The 22,585-nt window shown below is 33.2% G+C and overlaps 1 protein-coding gene across 1 annotated transcript in view; it reads right to left on the reverse strand.

Moving 5' to 3' along the window:
* LRRIQ1 (leucine rich repeats and IQ motif containing 1) overlaps positions 1 to 22,585 on the reverse strand; it is a 207,712-nt gene that overhangs the window by 3,790 nt on the left and 181,337 nt on the right. Inside the window, exon 27 of the mRNA XM_082418862.1 lies at positions 15,127 to 15,247. Within this exon, the coding sequence (XP_082274988.1) occupies positions 15,127 to 15,247 (121 nt within the window). The remainder of the gene's footprint in view (positions 1 to 15,126; positions 15,248 to 22,585) is intronic.

Below are 22,585 nucleotides of genomic sequence, written 5' to 3' on the forward strand. Positions count from 1 at the left end.
CATCAATTTAAGTGCTGTGAGTGAGTTACACTGGGCAAGTTTGAGGTTGAGTTAGATATTACAGTGTTCAAATAACAGTTGCTTTTTAAGGCTATTGCTATATCCAGCCTTGAATTATAATGAGTATTTATAGATAGCTGAAGTCGAACACTAAGAATGAAAATAAAACAAATAAACAGGTTGTTTATATCATACTCAGATTGCCTCAATGTAACATGGTGATTTTGATTGTTTTTGAAATTGTTTTCAAGCTTTTTCAGTGAATAGAAGTTTTCTCTATAACTTATAAAAATACTAATAAAATTTCCCTGTTTCTTGATATCCCAATTGGACAATGACATTTACAGTTATCCTTCTTACCCAATATTTAAGAGACATACAAAAAAGAAAACCAGTTAGGTTTGGTACATTTGATAGTCACAAAAATATCCACAGTATTTGTTATTGTTGCTAAAAATCATGATGCCTGATGTTTCTTTTTAAATCAACATGACACATACAATTTGCTTTGTCTATGTACATTTATTTTGAAAAAACAATTCCTAATGAGCATAAAATCTAATACATATCATATAGGGTAGGGTATCTTATTTTGTTATACAATGTAGATTTTTACTTTTGTATTTTGCCCATTTCTTGATCTTTTATAATAGCTACCATTCATATTTGATCTAGAATCTTTGAGGCCTCCCTGTAGTATGCAGTGTTTCCCCAGGTTTTATTATTTTTAACATACTATTGTGTTGATTTCTTCTTAGAGGTGTGTTTGCACAGACAAGGATGGCTAGAATGTGGTGCTAAAAATACTATTTTATTTCTTTAAATCCTGTGGTTCTTATTCTAATATTGTTCAAGATTGTTTTAATTTTTTTTCTGGAGGAAATTTTTTTGAGTGATTTATTTTTTGGTTATAAAATCTAAATTGGTTTTGTGATGTTTTTCAGAATTAGATTTGCCTTCTGTCACGTGACCCTTAAATAACTATTCTGTCCTGGCTTTTCTGGCTTCCCACCAAACTAGTAGATACTTGTGCATTTAAACTCCTAAATTGACTAGGTAATAAAAAGTGTAACTCAATAAGGAATTAAGAATGAAATTTAACAGATCTATAAGTTATCTAGGCATCTATTTTCTTCTGTACACAGTTGGTTCTAAAAAATCAGGTCATATGTCCCGTTATTCTTGTCAATTCAGAAAAGGTCTGTTCCCAAATTCTCCAGTCATTCTAAAAATATTCTCTTCACGACTCTATTCAATTTTATTATACTTACAACTAAGTGTCCATAAGCATTTGTAATTAAGGAGTAATGGCATGAATTATGCTAATAATTGAGAGCATTTTTTACCCTTAATTGATATGCATATTCCTTTGAAACAACCCAGTTTTTATATAACACTCTAATTTCTAATAATCTTGTCTTACCCCTCATTTTCCCATGTTAATTAATTTTGCCAAAAGTAAACATATAGCAAAAATATGCATTTTAAGTAAATTCCCAAATTTTTATCACTGTGCAGTTATCCTTTGGAATTTAAATATTTAAAACCTAAATTAGATTTTCAAGATCACTTGGAGTCTTTGAAAGCTTGAATTTAAACTCTTCCTTTTATTTACACATTCATTCAATATGTATTTACTTAGTGCCCATTATGTAGCAGGCACTGTTCTATTCTGCCTTTCAATGAAGCTTCCCTGTCAATATTCCTCCATGTGCCAAGTAATATTAGTAACCATCATACTACAGTTGCTTTCTATTTCACTCTATTCTCATAATTCCATCCTTACAATCCTCATATGGAACTTGTATAAAACAAATACTTATTTCCACATTCCCAGATAGTGAAGACTTGTGGATAGGTTTCCCAAAAACTTTTCATGGAAACTTTCATTATCCCTTTTCATGCATATTAGTTCTTAGCAGGGAGACATTTGGCAACAATAAACATGACTCGCCTGAGGATTTATTATATTATTGCACTTCAGTTTCATTCATTTGACAAATGCATTTCACATTTGACCATACCCATTTATTTTTGCACCACATTAGCTAGTGTAAGAAATCGGTTTGAAAGCGACAACCAAAAAAAAAAAAAAAAAAGTCAAAGTCAAGCTATTTATTTATGAAGGAAAGGGGTAAGAACTAAAATATTACAGTTAGAAACATGATGCTTTAATCTATTATCAATAGAGCATACATGGATCCTATCCTCAAAACTGTTAAAATGTGTGTAAGTTGGGTTTTTCTTTTGTTTTTTTACAAAGAATAAATGTAGTTGACATATGTACAACTAGTTCTCTCACACACGTACAGTTGAGATTTGTCTTTCTCTGGATAATGTCAACTGCTGGTGAAACTAACTACTGTTTTAGATCTGTAAACATTATTCTGTGGTTACTAATAACTGTTATATTTAACTGTCTGGAATCATTGTTGACTCTTTCATTAAACTGTCTCAGATCCTGGAAACAGGCTGTATTGAGCTGTTAAAGGACATTAAATCAACAGCTATTTATTATGTGCCCTACTCTGTGCTAGAATTTTAATATATGTCTGTTGGATGTTTCCAGCAACCACGTAAACATGCTCTTGGTATAATAGTAATTAATTTTGACTATCCAGTTCTGATTATGGGAATATTTGAAGGATTGAAGTGTTAATGTTAATGTGTTTGTCTATTCAGGGACAAAATATTAAGACCTAACAAATCTGTATTAAAGTTCCTGCCAAAAAAATTGAGACCAAGAAAAATCAGAGTTAATGGTTTAAGCAATAATAAAATAAAAGCCTTAAAGTTTTACATTGTTAGAGACCAGCTCTTGCTGAACAAAATTTTTTAAAAATAGTAATTCTATGGTGTAGCTCTAAGATTCTTTACTGAGTGTTACTTTAAAATCAAACTCTTCAGCTAAGAAACAAGAGGATAAACAAAGCCAGATTTTATTATACACAGAACAAAAAAGTTTAACTTGGCCACAGTTGTTTAAAAAAATCTTATTTTTACCTTATTTTTATCTGGGGAAAAATATAACATCTAGAGCAGGATTAAAGTTTGAATATTTTCAATAGGAAATCTGATAAGTCAATTTTTACGTCTACAATGAAATTTTGCAACAATTGACATAGATAGTGGTATTGTGGAATTATTTTATTAGAAGATTTTATGGGCAGAACGCCATCATTTATAAGTATGCCAGTTAATTAAAAGTATTACTACAGTGCGATTTTTAACAACCTCTTTATTGTGCATTTAGCATCAACAATATTTTTGCTTTTACACAATTATATTACTTTTTACTATCAAGTCTATTAAAATACTATTATGTGCTATCGTCCACATTTTCTCATCATGCATTTGTCTTCAATTCTGCCAATGTCCATTTACTTATAATCTTCCTGAAAATGTCATACTGAAGGAGTAGCAGGGATTTAGGAGTCCATTATGTTCCAGGCCCTGGATTGGCATTTTTTATTCACTATCTCATTTAATCCTCAATACAACTGTGCATGATACATATCACCCTCATTTCAAAAATGGGGAAACTGAGGCAATGCAGTTAAAGTATTTGCCCAAAAGTAAGTGACAGTAACACAATTGAAACTTGGCTTTACATGACTAAGTTTTATTAAAAAGCAGACAATATCTTTCTTAATTTTAAGAAATAAAGTATGCTTCTAATATCACAGTACCATAAAGAAAATCATTAGGCAGCAAATGTGAGATGTGTATCTGTTTTTGCATGTCTTGCAACGGAAAGAACTGTCCATTATGGGAAATAGGCCTATGAAACTAAAAATGAATAAAATGTATAAATGAAAAACAATACTATCCTTAATTTCTGTAGGCTGAGGAAAAACAAGAGAAAGATATTTCTTTATCTGTATCCATATCTATATCTTACCTGTATCTATGTATGATATCATAACCCTTAACATGATTTTTTTTTCTTTATTATTAAGGCCTTTATTTTTTTAAAAAGAGCAATTTAAGGTTCACAGCAAAATTGAGGTAAAGGTACAGAGATCTCCCATGTACACTTGGCCAGCATATATGCACAGCCTTCCCCATTATTGACATTCCCCAGAGAGGTACATTGGTTACATTGATGAAACTATATCATAATCACCTGAAATTTAGAGCTTACATTATGGCTCGCTCTTGGTATTGAAATTCTGTGGGTTGGACAAACAAATAATGACATTTATTCATCATTAATTATGGTATCATAGAGAGTATTTTCATTGCCCTAGAAGTTCTCTGTGCTTCACCTATTAATCCCTCCCCTTCCAACATGATTTTTTAATTTAAGAATTACTTTATCAAAAGATTTTTTTCAGACTTTCTTATCCTTCACTTATGTCACTGTCTTTCTGTTTACCTGTCAAGGTCTTTGTAAAGTAGGTGTTACCAGAATTTCTGAAGTCCTTCAAAGAATACTCCCATATTTGAATGATTTTGGCTGAATTACATGAACATATACTTTAATAAAACAACATTAAAGAGTGTCTCCTTTGAACTTTGCAAAAATAGACATGGAATATTAGAAACTACATGTTTTTTTTCTTTAAGAAAGTATATGAGGACAATGTATCAGAATTATATAGCTACCTAGAGTTTCTAAAGCTCATGTACAAATAAATCCCAATCTCCCAACCAAGTTAATTAGTGGACAATTGAGCCAAAACTCAATTTTTTTTTAATATATAGTTTCAGTCTATACTAAAAATTATGCAGGTAAGGACATAATTAAACATAACTTTCACTCACCTTTTGACCACTCTATGTGACAGAAAATTAAGTTAAATGTAAAACGTTTCTAAACATCCAGTGAGGAAATAATTGATTTGTAAATTTAAGTTATGGAATGTAGGGAATCAGTTGGAAGTAGCAGAGCTGCCAAAATGGTCAAAATGCTACTTAGAGATCTTGGAGCCTTGAAAAAGGGAAATTTCAAAGGAGATGCAGGTTAGGAGTAGGGTGGCAGAAGGCTTGGAGAGCAGCAAGATGACAAAATGGGGAGGTAAATTCACCAGCGAAGCATCAGTGACTAGTATTCATAGATTAAAGTCATTTATAACTATATTTACAACTGTATTCACCCAATCAAGTTTCTTTACTGTAGGAGTGGAGAGAGACGGCTCTTGACCACAGATGTGGGTCTTCCCACATTACAAATTAACATTGCCATTCATGAACACATCTTTGCATTGGATGAAACTTGTTATTAATACTTTCAGAGAGAAAAACCAAAGCTATTTCACATAAGATATATTGTTCATGTTTTTGAAATACCAAAATACTAAAACAATTTTTGAAAATAAATTTAAGCATTACCTTTTAAAAAATTTGTAATATTTGCTATATTAAGTATAAGGTACACAAGCTGACTTGTATTTTTTAAAAATTTAGAATTTTGATATTTAATTGAATTTGAAATCATCTCTATTAGAGATAGAATCATGCCTAATATATAATATATAATAAGTGTTCATTAAATGTTCATTGATTAAAACAGCCACAAATAACTTCAGAGGTACAATTCATTCAGGGTGGATTTAAAGTATTATTAACGTTATTAGCCTTATTTTCAAAAGAGATCCCCTAAAAAAAGAGAGAAATCCTCTCTTTCCTTCTGGTTTTTGCCCATAAATATACTAGAATTTTCAAAACATAACACTGCTTCCTTCCGGAGAGACTGAAGATATCAACTACTAAGAAAGCATTTACTGTAGAATATTCTTTTTTTTTTTTTTTTTTTAAACGAAGTCAGTTTTTTTTTTTTTTAACTTTGGGTTTCTTTATTTGTTTGTTTGTTTGTTTGTTTGTTTATTTATGGCTGTGTTGGGTCTTCGTTTCTGTGCGAGGGCTTTCTCTAGTTGTGGCAAGCGGGAGCCACTCTTCATCGCGGTGCGCGGGCCTCTCACTACCGCGGCCTCTCTTGTTGCGGAGCACAGGCTCCAGACGCGCAGGCTCAGTAGTTGTGGCTCACGGGCCTAGTTGCTCCGCGGCATGTGGGATCCTCCCAGACCAGGGCTCGAACCCATGTCCCCTGCATTGGCAGGCAGACTCTCAACCACTGCGCCACCAGGGAAGCCCTGTAGAATATTCTTAAGCCAAATTATTTTAGTAAGCATGTTGAGTTTTAGAATCACTCCTAAATTTTTAAAAATCAACTTGATTTTATGAAATAGCCATCATTTCTCATAGATGATGGAATTTTCTGATCTTTATTTAGAAAACATTTAAAAGAAAGATTTATTTATTCCCCCATCTCAGTTGACTGTGCTTAGCTCAAGTAATTAGAGATAATTTAAGCAATGATTGAAATCAGGGTCATTTAAAAGTATTCTGGCATGGAGAAAATTTTCAGTTACAAACATGATTTTCACACAATAAAACATCAGAAATAATAGCTTCTGTTGCCTTCTAATTGGAAAATTGTCATATATAAAGTTTTATTGTTTTAGTTGCAGATTATGGAATTTTAAAGCTATAAGAATTCTTGGATCTCATTTATGTTTGTTTTTCTCACCCCCATCCCACATGAACACAGAATATATATTTATATACTCATCTAATTTTCAGCAGGATATATATATATTTTTTAATATTTATTTATTTATTTGGCTGCGCCCGGTCTTAGTTGCAGCATGTGGGATTTATTTCCCTGACCAGGGATCGAACCCGGGCCCCCTGCATTGGGAGTGCGGAGTCTTAACCACCGGACTACCAGGGAAGTCCCAGGATATTTTCTAAATGAACAAACCAAACATGAAGTATCTCACCTAAGCTCACAAAAACATATGTGTGAGAAATGGGATTCAAATTCAATCTGTCCTTCTCCAAATTTCTTTCCACTATTCCAGGGTACCTTTTCCTACCAAACCTAAGGTCACAAACAAGCTGGTGAGGAGCCAAGGCAGAACTAGAAATTGACTTCTCAATCTCTGAACACATACTCTTACCAGTACCACACTGTCTCTCAGTGTGTTTAAAAATGCAATTGACATATCAATCATCTCTCACCTCTGTGCTTCATAATTCCAGTTTAGTAAGAGCTATGCTATACTTCATTAAAGTCATTCCCTAGTTAATTGTTTTCCCTAGTTAATGACATGGCTTTATAGGCTGGAAGTATCAATAGTTTCTAAAACTTAGAAGAAAGAGAATGATGGGACAACATTAGCTTAACAATCTGAGGTCTTATACTTCTCAGTTTTTCTCAATTGTGAAAATTTTTTTGCAATTTTTCTCAATTAAACATGATTTTTAGCCTACGACACCCTGAGTAAAATAATACTAGGCCTTAATTTGGTCCAAGTTGTGAATCTCTTTGGGAGAACAGTGAGTCCAATTTATTTTTATAAGGATATTTTTCATACATATACTGATAATTCATATACACATATATATATAAATGACTGTATTCAGAGACTAGTAATTTAGTACATGCATATGTGTCAGTTATCAATGTACTGCCTCTTAGCAATGAATACACCCTTCATTACATGTTTTGTGATAAAAGAATTCCTTTAAGCGTTTCTCCTTTAAAGTGAGAAAAACGTGAAGCCTTCTCAGTAGAGGGTACTGAAGGGTCACTCCCAGAGGAAGAGGCTTTGCAATTTCTGGCATAGATGGAGGTGGTGGGGTTGGCCTTGTGGGTTTGAGGCCCTCTGATACAAGCTGCCTGAGCCACAGGCCCAGAACATGATCCCTCTGCAACCTTGCAGCTTCGACCTAACCATAACCTGTGTGCTGTCCTCTCCACAGGGAAATCTAAGCCTGCACACCTTCTGCCCTTATCAAGTCCACTCACTGCCTACGCTACCACTGCTCATCACCTGCCCCCCTCCTTTACTCCAGAGAGTTGCCCTGTAACCCCAGACCAGCCTTGGTCTGGCTAAACCACGAACTTCTCTGCTATTCAGTGGCCAAACCACACCTTCTCCAGTGAAGTCCGAACTCCAAGTTTATCTTCCTTGGGTGTTCTTCCTCAGCCCTAGGATATACCATTCCTTATATTTTATACTTGTTCCTTTGGCATAAATAACACTTAAGCTTTCCCTGTTTAACCTACTTTACAATAACTATCTCCTGATTGGACCCAGACTGTCACAGTTGACATTTATGCAGATTATAACTCACGAGGGCCAGAATTATGCTGCTGTGCCTCAGCACTCTCTCCCCTGTATGATGCGATGGCCTTCAAGGAGCACTCCATACATACTTTTGAATGAACAAATGACAGGATTGGCTTCATGTAGGGTAGACCTATGGGAACTTGCAGCTCATGATCTGGGCTGTTTGAAGGACTCACCCAGAAGGAAATCCTTGCCATTTAGGTAGATTGTTCTCTTTAATGATAATAGTACCAGGATTTTGAACACGCCAGGTGCTCTTAGAAGCCTTGGCAGATACTTGAATGTCTACCAAACAGTAAACCTTCCACCCACCTTCTTTGTCAGTACAGCCTGCCTCCCGCCACGGAACTCGAAAAAAATGTCAGATATTCTCTTTTTTGGCTCTAATGCAGCTAAAGGATGGCCATATTCATTCATTCATACATTAATTCATTCATCAAATATACATCAAAGGTCCTACCATGCGCCAGAGTTAGTCTAGGCACCAAGGATACTCCTTTCAATTCCCTGCCCCCCTGGAACATACACACTAGCAGGGGAGAAGGAGAATAAACAAGAAACATGGAAAATTAGTACCACACTGTTGTGGCCAATGGAATCTGAAATAAAGTGTTTAGATTTTCCTCCCTGATAGAGGCTAAGTCCTTCAAAATTCTGTCTTCATGTTGATTGAATTCCAGAATAGAGTGCTATTTATAACATATTACAACTTTTCTTTAAAATCTGTAACCATTTACTAGTATAAATCTCATATAAACAGTTTAGAGAGAAGATCATAAAATATTGATGGAAATGTTTTCCCTTGTTCTGGAGAAGATAATATCCGTTGAAAAATAAGGTGATATGAATATATGATATAGGAGAAAAGCAACAATGGCTGATAAATTCATTTATTCTCTTAAGTGCTTTCCATGTGCTAAGCATATACAATTCCTCTTTGTACTTTTTTAAAGAAGAAATCATAATTTATAATATTGTCTTTTTGTCCCATCTTTACATTGAGATAGATAGAAGCAAAGCATTCATGATGCAGACAAGTTGGATGGGAAGCAATTGATATCTTTACACTAGGAATCAGGAGACTCAGATTTGAGTCTCAGCTCTACAACTTTCTGCGTCCTTAGCTCTGGACAATTTATTTATAAAATTAAAAGCTAAATCCCACCTATTCCAAAGTAAATCTCAGGCAATAGCTGGTAAGGAAAACCTTTCTGAGCTTTTCTTTTTTCCCCTCCTCACTTTTATTAAGACTATTTTTTTAGAGCAGTTTCAGGTTCACAGAAAAATTGAGAGGAAGGTACAGAGATTTCCCATATACCTCCTGCCCCCACTCATGCATAGCCTCCTTCATTATCCACATCCCCACCAGAGAGGTACCTTTGCTACAAATGATGAAATTAAATTGACAAAATATAACCACCCAAAGTCCACAGTTTACATTACAGTTCACTCTTGGATTTTGGTTTTGTACATTCTATGGGTCAGGAAAAATGTATAATGAATGGCGTGTATTCATCATTATGGTATCATACAGATTATTTTCACTGCCCTAAAAATCTTTTATGCTCCACCTATTCATCTTCCACCCAACCCCGTACAACCTTTGACATTTTTACTGTTTCCATAATTTTACCTTTTCAAGAATGTCACATAGTTGGAATCATACAGTATGTAGCCTTTTCAGGTTGACTTTTTTCACTTATTAATAGGCAATTAAGTTTCCTCCATGTTTTTTCATGGCTTGGTAGCTCATTTCTTTTTAGCATTGAGCAATATTCCATTATCTGATGTACTACAGATTATTTAGCCATTCACCCACTAAATGACATCTTGGTTGCTTCCAAATTTTGGCAATTATGAATAATGCTGCTATAAACATCCATGTGCAGGTTGTTCTATGGACGTAAGCTTTCAACTCATTTGAGTAAATACCAAGGAGCAAAACTGCTGGATCATATGGTAAGAATATGTTTAGTTTTGTAAGAGAGTGCCAAACTGTCTTCCAAAGTGGCTGTACCGTTTTGCATTTCCACTAGCAATGAATGAGAGATCCTGTTGCTCCACATCTTTGCCAGCATCTGGTTTTGTCAGTGTTCTAGATTTTGGCCACTCTAATAGGTGTATAGTGGCATCTCATTTTAATTTGCTTTTTCCTTTATTGTAAGTATTGAAGTGGATGTGTTGGCCTTCCAACTTTGTTCTTCTTCTTCAACACTGTGTTGGTTGTTCTAAGTCTTGTACCTCTCCATCTTTGTACTTGCTTAATGATCTGTACAGTGCTTTGCTTATTGTAGGCATGCAATTGCTTGCACTCACCACGTACCCATGATGTGGTTTAAATAATGACCCACAGATATATGCAACACTATTTAAGTCTTAAGTTTACTCAGTGAGGAATTATAAATGCACATTATGTGTGTATACTGCAGCTATGTACAAATTAGATACCATATATATGTACATATATACATACAGACATACATGAATATATAACATGCTAATAATTCTTGACTTCCAAATTTTAATTTATGTTAATGGAATGTACTTAGTAAATTTGGAGTAAACTTTAATGGTCATCCTTGAAATCTACTTTTGCTTTAGCTACCACCTTTAGTCTCTCAATCTCCACATACTACAGAGCACTGACATCTAGTAAACTATACATTTCACTTTGTACTTTTGATAATCAAATTAACCTTTTTTGATAAGAGCTATAAAATTACTTTGTCAATATATTGGAGTCATTGTATAATGTTAGGATTGACTCAGAATGCCTTTCTTCAACTGATCTTAGGCTTTCTGAAACACTAAGGTATTTTCAGAAATCTTTGTTACTCATTATCAGTAGGAAAGTCCAATTCCTCCACTTTACTTTCAAACTTACCTGAAACTAGGCTTCATTTTTAATTCAACCTTATTTTACATTACTTCAGTATGTGGAACCTCTGGTCCAGACGGACTCCTCAAAGTTTCACAAATATATTTCACCCTTTGCCTTCGTTTAGTGGATGTATTTCCACTTTTTTCCTTACTTAAATCCCAAATGTCATTCTAGGTACAGATCAAGTATATTGCCTCCAAGAAGCCTTCTTCACTCCAACAACATTAGCTGTTTTACTTCTGAAAAATATTTTTTTCCATATTCAGAAAATTCAGTACCATATTAAAAGGGCTTACATTTCATGAGAATTTAGACATGCTCAAAGAAGAAGCTGATTTGGGGCTGAGTATGCACTCTTACAGAGGTACTGTGGATTCTCAGTCCCTGGCTAACTTTGAAAATGGAGTATGTCCTGGAAAGTGCAGAGATGATGAGAAGGCAACTGGCAACCTAAACTAGGTATATAGTGAGCAATGATCAATCAATAAATGGCTCTTGAATGAATGAATGAATGAATGAATAAGAGGAACTACATTAATTATGTTCTATTCTTACTAACTAAGCTATATATTTTGGCCCAAGGAAGAATAGAAGACAATATAGCACTGAGTTTGGAATAAGAAAAGATGGGTTCAAGTTGCTGCTTTCCCTTGCTAAGTTTTTTTTGTGCCAAAGTCAAATTAAATAAACTCTCAAAGTCTCATTTATATTAGCTATCAAAGAAAAATAATCACTATAAATAAGAAAAGATAATTAAAAGAAATTGGTTAAGCTATAAATTGCTAGAGCAATAAAGTTATTATTATTGTAATGCATCCTTTATTTTAAGTATTAAATGGGAACATTAATCGAGAAAACCAAAACCAAAACCATTTAAGGAAATCAAATATTTTAATCTAAATATTGTCTAAATGAGGAAATTTCTTGGCATAGTCATTTTATAAATGGCACAGTTTTAAATAAGAATGTGACCTCTTTCATCTCTTTTCAAGTCATTAGATAGATTATAAAGATAGGTAGTAGAAGATTCCCTTGGCCTCTTGTAAGAGAGCAATAAGACTTAAAAGGAAAAGGACAAAAAATCAGGAAATTCTCTAAGAAAAGACAGTATTGCTTGAGATGGACAGCATGCTGAAAGTACAGTGGTTCTGGAATTATTTGACACACAGAAAAGGAAGACAACTCTACTTTGAAGTTATTTAAAGTAATGCAGCAGTAACATAAAACATACAACAATAACAAACAATACAAACAACAAGGACTATACTTTAAGCCCTTCCTTATTACTAGGCAATATATCACATACTTTACAGATATTTTTACTTATTTATTCCTCAGTACAACTCTATGAGATAGACATTATACTTCCATTTTATAGATCATAAACTCATTCTCAGAGGTTAAATAATTTATCCAAGGTCACACAACTTATATGTGATGGTGGAATGGGGTTTTTAAACCTGAATGCATCTAATTGTAAAGAATACATGTTACAAATATTATAGCAACATTGAAAGAGAAATACCTAGAAAAGCTCAAAGGCTGAAAGAATTTTAGAGCTGCATCCCATAAACTACTCTCTAGATTTGGCTTGCAAAGCTAAAAGAAATATTTTAGCTTTAATAAGGTGACAAGATTTTGAGAGAGAGACAGCTGGAGGAAAAAGAGCTTTCAAAATACCAAGACTGTAAGTGGCTGGCCTAGGACCATGGGGGCCTAGGACCCAAAGACTTTGAGAGTTAAAAGATTTCTATGGATAATAAGCTATGCCAATGTTTTCAGTCAAGTAACTATTAAGAGTACATTTCTTTTAAGCTGAGCTCATTAGCCCGTGTGACTAGACACTAGAGACTTCAATATCTTACCTCAATTGATTTTTTTTTTTTACAGCTATGTGTGGGTAGCAATTACAAAGAACATTTACTAAGCACTTATTCTGAGTCAGATTCTCTTCTAAATGTGCTACATTTGATCCTAAAACAACTCTACAAGGTAGGTATCATTCCCATTTTAAGGATGAGGAAATTAAGTCATGATACAGATCTAGGCAAACTGGTGTCAGAGCTCACTCACATCTTTTACCATTATATTACATGACTATTATAGTAAACTAGTAATTACAATAATTCAGCAAGTAGTATTTATTCATATTCATCCTTTTAATAAAAACTCTATTTTTCTAAAGTGGCTTGTCTTAAATTGTCACTAAGTGAACAGATTTAGTGATTAGTAGTGTTTGCAATAATGTCACTTATTGACAAACTAATTGAAATTACAGTGAGGATGAACAGATTTAGTGATTAGTAGTGTTTGCAATAATGCCACTTATTGACAAACTAATTGAAATTACAGTGAGAATTGCCTTACTACAGTTTCTTAGAGAAAGTGTTAAGAAATGAACTCTCTATAATGATCTTGTATACTCTAAAATCTATGATTCAGTGTTTATGTAAGTGAAAGATGAAGCTTGTGCATTTCAGGACAGTTGCCGACATTGAGTTATTTATGTTTTAACATTCAGATGGTATATGATGGACAGAAGCTTTGTTGTTCTGTACAGTGACAAGGCAATTTTTGTTAAAATTTTATTGGGTTTGTTTCTTTTTACCTACACTGCTTCGAAGTGATATGAGTTTGTAATAGGCAATGCTTAAAACAGATATGGCAATATTCATTATTATGTGTGGCACAGGTTGATTCCTTCTGAAAGGTATTATATATATATGTATATATATATATATATATATATATATATATATATATATATATAATTGATGTAATTAACACATTATGTTGCTGTAGAAAATTTATATTAAATGAATAATTTTACTTAGGTGAATGAACCTAAAATATTTCTTAACCATATTGACTAGGGTAACCTTTCATGACCAGATTCTATAATTAAGTAAGGAAAATTCAAGCACTCTAAGAACTTTGAAGGCTGGGAAATATTTTTAAGTTAGACATATTAAAAGAATAATTTTAAAACAAAATTAAAATTTATCAAAATGAACTTGCACATATTAATGGATTTAAATGACTGGAATCTAATAATACCAAGCATCTGGATGAAAAGTCAGAGAATCATTTTGAAGTGTTCATTTATCTGAAGAGCACCATCTGGACTGTTGAATTGTTCATATTCAATCAAATATTGACTTTGTGTCATACCATACCATCAATGAATAATAAATCTTTTTAGAGAATAACTATTCCTTAAAATGAAGTGTAAGTTAATGTGTGGACTTTTGAGGTTCACTATACTTTGGGAAAATTAACAAAATACGGTATTAAATGAAACATCTTTTATACTCATATACCATAACACTTTAGAAGATATTTCAAAATCTCTACAGTGTAAGTTAATTGAAGAGTTTGAAAAAATTAGGCTTTATTACCCCCGAATATCCTAAGATACAGATATTTTTTAAAGTTTACAATCTTTTCAGAGTTAAAAACTGCTATGCAATTCTTGTTGAAACCATGATATATATATATATATGTATATATATATGTATATATATGTAGTTATATTACCAAATTAAAGGTAACAGATGTGTGTGACAAGTTTACAATTGGAAAAAGTCATCATTAAGAAATATAAACTGTCATCTTTTCAAAGGAAATAGTTTTTAAGAGCATGGTTTTGACAGTATAATATTATTATCTAAAATCTGTTATTTAAAAAAAATTTCCTTCAAAAACAAACTTTACTTATAATATATATTAAATTAATGACAAAAGACCAAAACACACTACTTTGATATATAAATCCAACTTTTTACAATTAGCCTAAACAAATTCTTTTAGAACTAAATGATCAAAGAATTCAATACAATCCATGGGGGTTGGGGGGTGGGGGAGTAGACCACTGAGTCACAGAATACAATTAAAATAAAAACTGATGCTATTAATTTTGAAATAATTTAATTCTGTTTATATCAAAAGAAGACATTTAAAGAAGGAAAAATTCAAATGCATAGTTTTGGGCAGTTCTGGTTGCTGGCATCCTACCCCTTATCTGTAAAAGAATGTTTGCTGGCATTAGTTTCCATCAATTCATTTGTGATTTCTAAATTAATTCTGAAGGAAACCACAACTTACTTGAAGATCCTGCTGTGTGTCTGTGTGCCTGATTTTTTTTCTCTCTCTTCACAGACAAAGCACTTCCACTGGTCATGGAAAAAAGGTCTAAATCCGTGTCTTCTCTGCTTACAAGCCTTGCCTGGGAGCAGTGGGAGAGAATGTATACAATCATGAAACAAAATATGGCATTTTCTGAATGCAGCTCACATTACCCCAAATAAACAAACAGGCTCTGTCAAACAACCTTCTTCAAAATGATACCACAATCCTTTATTGCAGCCCAGGCAGAACAAATGCACTATGTCAAAGCATTTTTTGCAAATAAGAGCCGATTTTAAAATTGAGGTTTGCTATTTGAGTCTGTACAACAAAAGAAAATACTTTAGTACAGTAATTTTGATGAAAATCAATCTTAAAGGCAACTGACGAAACTTTAAATAACTTAACATCACTTATTTACCAAGGATATTATTTAATTCTTAATTGAACGTTAGAAATGTCACATTGGATTATTTTCTGCAATATTTATGTTTTACCACTTATAAAATTCCCTGAAATGCCTTTTATCACATAATTGTATACTACAAAGTCACAAAAGACCTCTACCTTCTCATTATAGTCATTATTAATATAAAAATACTATACATTAAGTCTAATTTGGGAGTAAGGATAGATAGAAGTTTCAAGATATTTTATTTTAAGGACATATGTGTTAGGTAATTTATTTCATCTAAAATTACTCTCAGAACTTTTATTACTATCTTGGGCTGAACTTAAGAGTTGAAAGAGTCACTTCTTGCCTATAAAATATTGTTTTTACATAATGTCTAATATCATTAAGTAAGGATTTATCAGGATTCAGCCCTGAAGTGGGAGAAAATGCCATGATGGAATGCAAAGCAGCCTCAAAGTAGCTGGGATTTCACCCAAACCACAGGATGCTTGAAGTCCTGTGAGAAAGCATTGTCCTTAATGTTTGATGTGAGAAAAATTTAAATAGAGTGAAAGAAAGCCATAAAACCATCGCTGTGGTTAAAAAGCTATTCCCATATGATGAGCTACAAAAACTCATGAAACCAGAATCTAAAGATCATCTTCTTTCAGATCCAGATCTTTGCTCTTCTCCTTTACATCCCCTTCCCACCTTCCCACCCATATGCATGACCTTCTCATTGTTAAGTGAGCAAGTTTGCTATTACTGAACTCAGAATAGAAACCATTCTATAGCATCAGTCACTTTTTAAAATGTATCTGGCTAAGTGATACAATTGTTTTGTCAAAAAACCTCAGCAGAAAACTGTTGAAAATGAAATAAATAACAATTGGCTTCCAATTTACACTTGTGATTTTAGTCCAAAAAATGTAACACATTCTTTCTGGAGTTTATTTCAATTAGTGCACAAGAGTATGTATTTAATGTTCCCATTAGAATAGCTCCATCAATACTAAGACATCAAAAGAACCAGACAGGAATAAGGGGGAACTATCAAAGCAATACCACAATTTTGGTGAGACCAGTTACAAAACAAGGAAAAACATGTTAACCACATAGGGGACTCTCCTGCTGGCTAAAGAGGCTTTATCTGTAAGCCTCAGGATATTAAAATCAGGCTTTATTTGCTTCAATTTAATGACACAATTTCAGTACACCTATTTAAAACACAGAAATCCCACCCTCCTCCAAACAAGACAATACCTACATGTCAAGAAAATATTTGTGAACACATGCCTTCCCAAAACCTTGTTATCATCTAAGCCATTAATATCCAAAAGATTGTTTCTTCCAAAGTAGAAAACAATGTCAGTTACTAATTAAGCCAGATTTTAACAGGGAATCAAATTTAGAAGTGAAACTTAACAGTAACACACAATTTCGCAACGGTGCCACCTATCAGCTTAAATGCAAACCTAGAAATTTCATAAAGAGGCTAGCTACAAGTCCAGTAGCGCATATGTATTTATATTCAAATTCTGTTTCTGAAAACACTGGCTTTCAAATTGAACACCGTTCTTCCTCTTACTGTTAACGAGTAGAGAAATCATAAAGAAAATATATATGTTCTTCTATGTCATGCAAAATGGATATACTTAAAAATGGAATATAATCAACCATGCTTTTAATACTTGTTCTACAAAAATGTATGTTTAATTCCAAAACACTGTAATATTAAACATTCTGTACGGTTATAACACAATAAACAGTTTTGAGTTAATGTCAGATAGGACATTTCTTATATGCAATTCAATAGCAAATATTTAAATAGTGATTTTGCAAAATTCTCGTTGGTCTTTATTTTCTGATCAGGTCACATTTGCAGCCCCATCTACAAAGTTCATAATATTTTTTCTCATATTTTCACAATGAAATGAGGGGTATGAATTTTGGAACATGACTTCTCTAAGCAAGTGGATCCTGGTTCACCTCCAAACCAAGCAACTTAATTTAAAAATAGAGAATGTCTCTCATTTAATAAAGAACTGTGAGTTCCTCTTCCTTCTGCTTTTTTTCATAAACAAGATTTTATTAAATATTTATTTTAAAAGTTTTTATTTTTAGAAGTCAAGACATAAACAGCACAGATAAGAATAAATACCTATTTACTTATTATCCAGATTTTTTTAAAAAGAGAAATAAAATGTTATAAAGTGAAGTTCACTTATAAGCTACCTTTTAGTATTTCTACATATAGGTATTCAAAAATTTTAGAGTATTATTTTCAAAATTAACCTAAGTGGTATCTTTTTTCTGCAACTTGCTTTTTTCACTGTACATTATTACATCTGTAATAATTAGTTACAGATGTAATAATAATTAGATTTAGTTCATTCAACTGTTTGGATAATATGCAAATTATTGTATATGCTATGAACATACCACATCATTATTTGTATTATTTCTAGACATATGAGTGATTTAAAAATATTTTTATCTTCGGTTGCAGAAAGCTGAGGTATGCATACCCCTCCATTCATAATACATTGTCATAATTGCACAAGCCCTTTTTCTTATATAATAAGGCAGACACCTTGTTATGTAACATATGTGGGCATGGAAGGCACTTCAAATGTTTTACAGGGTTATAATATACATGTAATGAAATGCACAGAACTTAAACATGAAGTTCAGTCATTTTCAAAATTTTTATTTTGAATTTAAAACTCTCATAGAAGCTGCAGAATTGGTACTAAGAGTTCCCTGTATACCCTCCACACAACTTGTCCAAATGATATCTTATATAATCAAAGTTTGATTAACAAAACCAGGAAATTGACATTGGTGCAATACCATGACTAAACCACAGACCTTATTCACCAGTTTTCACATGCAGTATTTTTTTTTTTTTTTTGGTTTGTGTATGCTTCTATGACATTTTATCACATGTATAAATTCATGTAACTACCACCACAATCAGAATAGACAATTATTCCATCTTCCCAAAGAAACTCCTTTGCTTTCCCTTTAGAGTCATACCCTCCCCCCAGTCTAATCACTGGCAACCACTAATATACACCCCATCACCATAATTATATAACTTCGAGAATGTTATGTAAATGAAACCATACAGTATGTAACTTTTTTAAAAAAATTATTTATTTATTTATTTGGTTGTGCTGGGTCTTAGTTGTGGCAGGTGGGCTCCTTAGTTGTGGCTCCCTGGCTCCTTAGTTGTGGCATGCAAACTCTTAGCTGTGGCATGTATGTGGGATCTAGTTCCTTAGCCAGGGATCGAACATGGGCCTCTGCATTGGGAGAGCAGAGTCTTAACCACTGCACCACCAGGGAAGTCCCAGTATGTAACTTTTTGAAATTGTCTTTCACTCAGCAAAATGCTCTTGAGATCCATGAAAGTCTTTGTGTGTAACATGAGTTTGTTCTTGTTTGTTGCTTTTTATTCCTTTTTGTGTATCCATTGTATGTATATACCACCACTTGTTTATCCTTTCACTCACTGAATGAGATTTGAGCCATTTCCAATTTTGGCTCTCACAAATAAAACTGCTATGAACATTTATGTATAGGTTTTTGATTGAACATAAGTTCATTTCTCTAGGAAAAATGCTCAGGAGCAAAACTACTGAGTCAAGTAAGTATATATTTAACTTTATAAGAAATTGACACATTTTTTTTTCCAGTGGCAATGTATGAATATTTTTTTTCCTCAGTAGCAATGCATGAACGATCCAGTCGCTCCACATATTTGTCAGCACTTGGTATTGTCAGCATTTTATTTTAACCACTCTAATAGGTTATGGGTGGTGTCATATGGTGGTTTTAACAATTTCCCTAGTAATTAATGATTTTTAAAATCGTTTCGTGTGCTTATTTCTATCTGAATATTCTCTTTGGTGAAGTAACTATTCAAGCCCTTTGCTCATTTTCTAATTACATTGTTGAGTTCAATTATTAAATATTAAATAACCAAATATTTAATATTTGGTTAAATATTATTTCTGGGTGTGTCTGTGAGCATGTTTCTGGATGAGATTTGTATGTAAATCAGCAGACTGAGTATACCAGAATGCTCTCCAGAAATGTGGCTGGCCATCATCTAATCCTTGAGGGTCTGAATAGAACAAAAAGGTGGAGGAAGAGAGAAGTCATCTCTCTGCTTGACTGATGAAGCTGAGATATAGGTCTTCTCCTGTCTTAAGACTGAAACTTATCCAATAAGAGCCAGGAGAGCACTCCTGGCTCTCAGGCCTTCAGACTTGGACTAGAACTTAATACCATTGGTTCTGGTTCTCAGGCCTTCAGACTCAGACTGGAACTATACCACCAGGCTCTCCTGGGTCTCTAGCTTACAGGCAGCAGATCATGGGACTTCTCAGCCTCCATAATCAAATGAGCCAATTCCTTATAATAAATAGTATATAATCCTTTATACTAAATAAATAAATATATTTATAAAATCTCTAGTTAGCTAGCTTGCTAATAAATTTCTCTCTCTCTCTCTCTCTCTCTCTATATATATATATATACACATACACATACACACACACACACGTAAAAAAGCTTTGTATACAGGACCTAGAATAGCCAATGCAATCTTGAAAAAGAACAGTAAGAAGACTCATACTACCTGATTTCAAGACTTTTGGACTAGAACTGTAACTTATACCATCAGCCCTCTGGCCTATCTATTTATCATCTATCATCTATCTATCTATCATCTATCTATCATCTATCTATCTATCTATCTATCTATCTATCTATCTATCTATCTATCTATCATCTATCTATCTATCATCTATCTATTTAGAGATATAGGATATAGGATATATATATATATCCTATTGATTCTGCCTCTCTAGTGAACCCTGACTAATATAACTACCAAATAGTTCTTTTGTGCCTCCTTCCAGTAATTCATACTTAAAGCAACTACTGTTCTGATTTCTTTCACCATTGGATAGGTTAGTTTTCTCTATTCTTAAACTTAATAAAACTAGAATCATATAGTATGCACTCTTTAGTGTCTGGTTTCTTTCAGTCACTATATTGTTTTTGATATTTACCCATTTTTCTGTGTATATTGGGAGTTTATTTCTTTCCATTTTTCAGTAAGTATGCCATTGCAAGAATATACCACGGTTTATCTATTCTCTTGTTGATAAACATTTAGGCTGTTTGCATGTTTTGGCTTTTATCAATAGAGCTGCTATATAATTTTCATAGAGGTCTTTATGTGGACATCTGTTTTCATTTCCTCTGGGTAAACAACTAGGAGTAGAATTAATGGGTCATAGGGTAGGTGTATGTATAAATTTATAGGAAACTGCCTATTTTCCCAAATGGTTTTATCATTTTTCACTATACCATCAATGTGTGAGTGTCCTAGTTGTTCCATATATTTACCCACATTTGCCTTTTAAATATTAACCATTCTAGTGCTATGTAGTAGTACCTCATTGTTGTTTTAACTTAAAGTATTTATTAACCATTCAAATATCTTCATTTGTGAAGTCTCTCAAACCTTTTGCCACTTTTTTTTATAACTTGGGGTGTCTGTCTTTATATTATTGATTGTAAGAAGGCAAACAGGAAGTGGGTAGGGAGGAAGGGAGGGAGGAAGAGGGAGAATGAATTTTTCTCCTAGGATGTGGTTTGACTTATCATTCCCTTTCATTTTCTGAATGTTGTTTTTAAGTACAAATGCTTTTAAATTTGATGAAGTACAATTTACCTTTTTCTTTTTTTGATTATGCTTTTTTTATCTGAGAAAACTTTGCCTACTTCAGGTATTTGAAAATACCATACTATGTTTTCTCTGAGAATTTTTACAATTTTAGCTTCTACATTTAGGCCCATGATTCATCTCAAATTTATTTTTAAGTAAGATGTGAAGTAGGAGTCGAGATTCATTTCTTTTTTCCATGTAGATGTCCAGTTGCCCGGCACTATTTGTTGAAAAAATTATTCTTTCCCTCTTTTTAATTGCTTTAGTATCTTTAAGGAAATCAATTAACTTTATAAGTATGGTATTCGTCTGGACTCTCTATTCTTTTCCATTGATTGATTTTTTTTTTTTTTCTTTATGAACATAACATACAGTCTTGATTACTGGGGTTGTATAGCAAGTCTTGAAATCAAATAGTGTGACTCTCCTTACTATTCCTTTTCAAGAGTGCATTGACTATTCTAGGTATTATGCATTTTCATATTTAAAATTCCATTTTAAAAATCTGTCCATTTCTACTAAAAAGCTTTCTAAAAGTTTATTGAATTTATAGATCATTTGGAAAGAACTGACGTCTTACAATTTGAGTCTTCCTATTCATGCATATGGTATATATCTTTGATTTTTTTATAAGGAATGTTTGATAGTTATCATTGTAGGGGCCTTGCACATATTAATGTTAAGATTTATCATTTAACTCTATTGCAATTCACCTTCTCCTTCTGCTCAATCCTGCTTTTTTCATCCCTCAAAGGAGTTGTTCCTGAAAGCCTTCCCCAATTAACATCCTGCTTTCAAATATCAGAATCTCAGAGTATGTTTTCTGGAGAACCTGAACTATGACTGTCTTCTGCAGGAAAATGCTAGCGTTTGGGGGGATAAATTTAATAAACAATATAATTGTCTAGGGCTTCCCTCGTGGCACAGTGGTTGAGAATCTGCCTGCTAATGCAGGGGACACGGGTTCGAGCCCTGGTCTGGGAAGATCCCACATGCCGCGGAGCAACTAGGCCCGTGAGCCACAACTCCTGAGCCTGCGCGTCTGGAGCTTGTACTCTGCAACAAGAGAGGCCACGATAGTGAAAGGCCCGCGCACCGCGATGAAGAGTGGCCCCCACTTGCCACAACTAGAGAAAGCCCTCGCACAGAAACGAAGACCCAACACAGCCAAATAAATAAATAAATAAATAAATAAATAAAAAAGAACCACTATGTCCATCCAAATAAATAAATAAAATAAATAAATAAAAATATAAAAAAAATACTCTAAAAAATATATATATAATTGTCTAGCTCTG

The sequence above is a fragment of the Balaenoptera physalus genome (assembly GCF_965194825.1).
Source record: "Balaenoptera physalus genome assembly, chromosome: 13".
NCBI classification, from domain to species: Eukaryota; Metazoa; Chordata; class Mammalia; order Artiodactyla; family Balaenopteridae; genus Balaenoptera; species Balaenoptera physalus.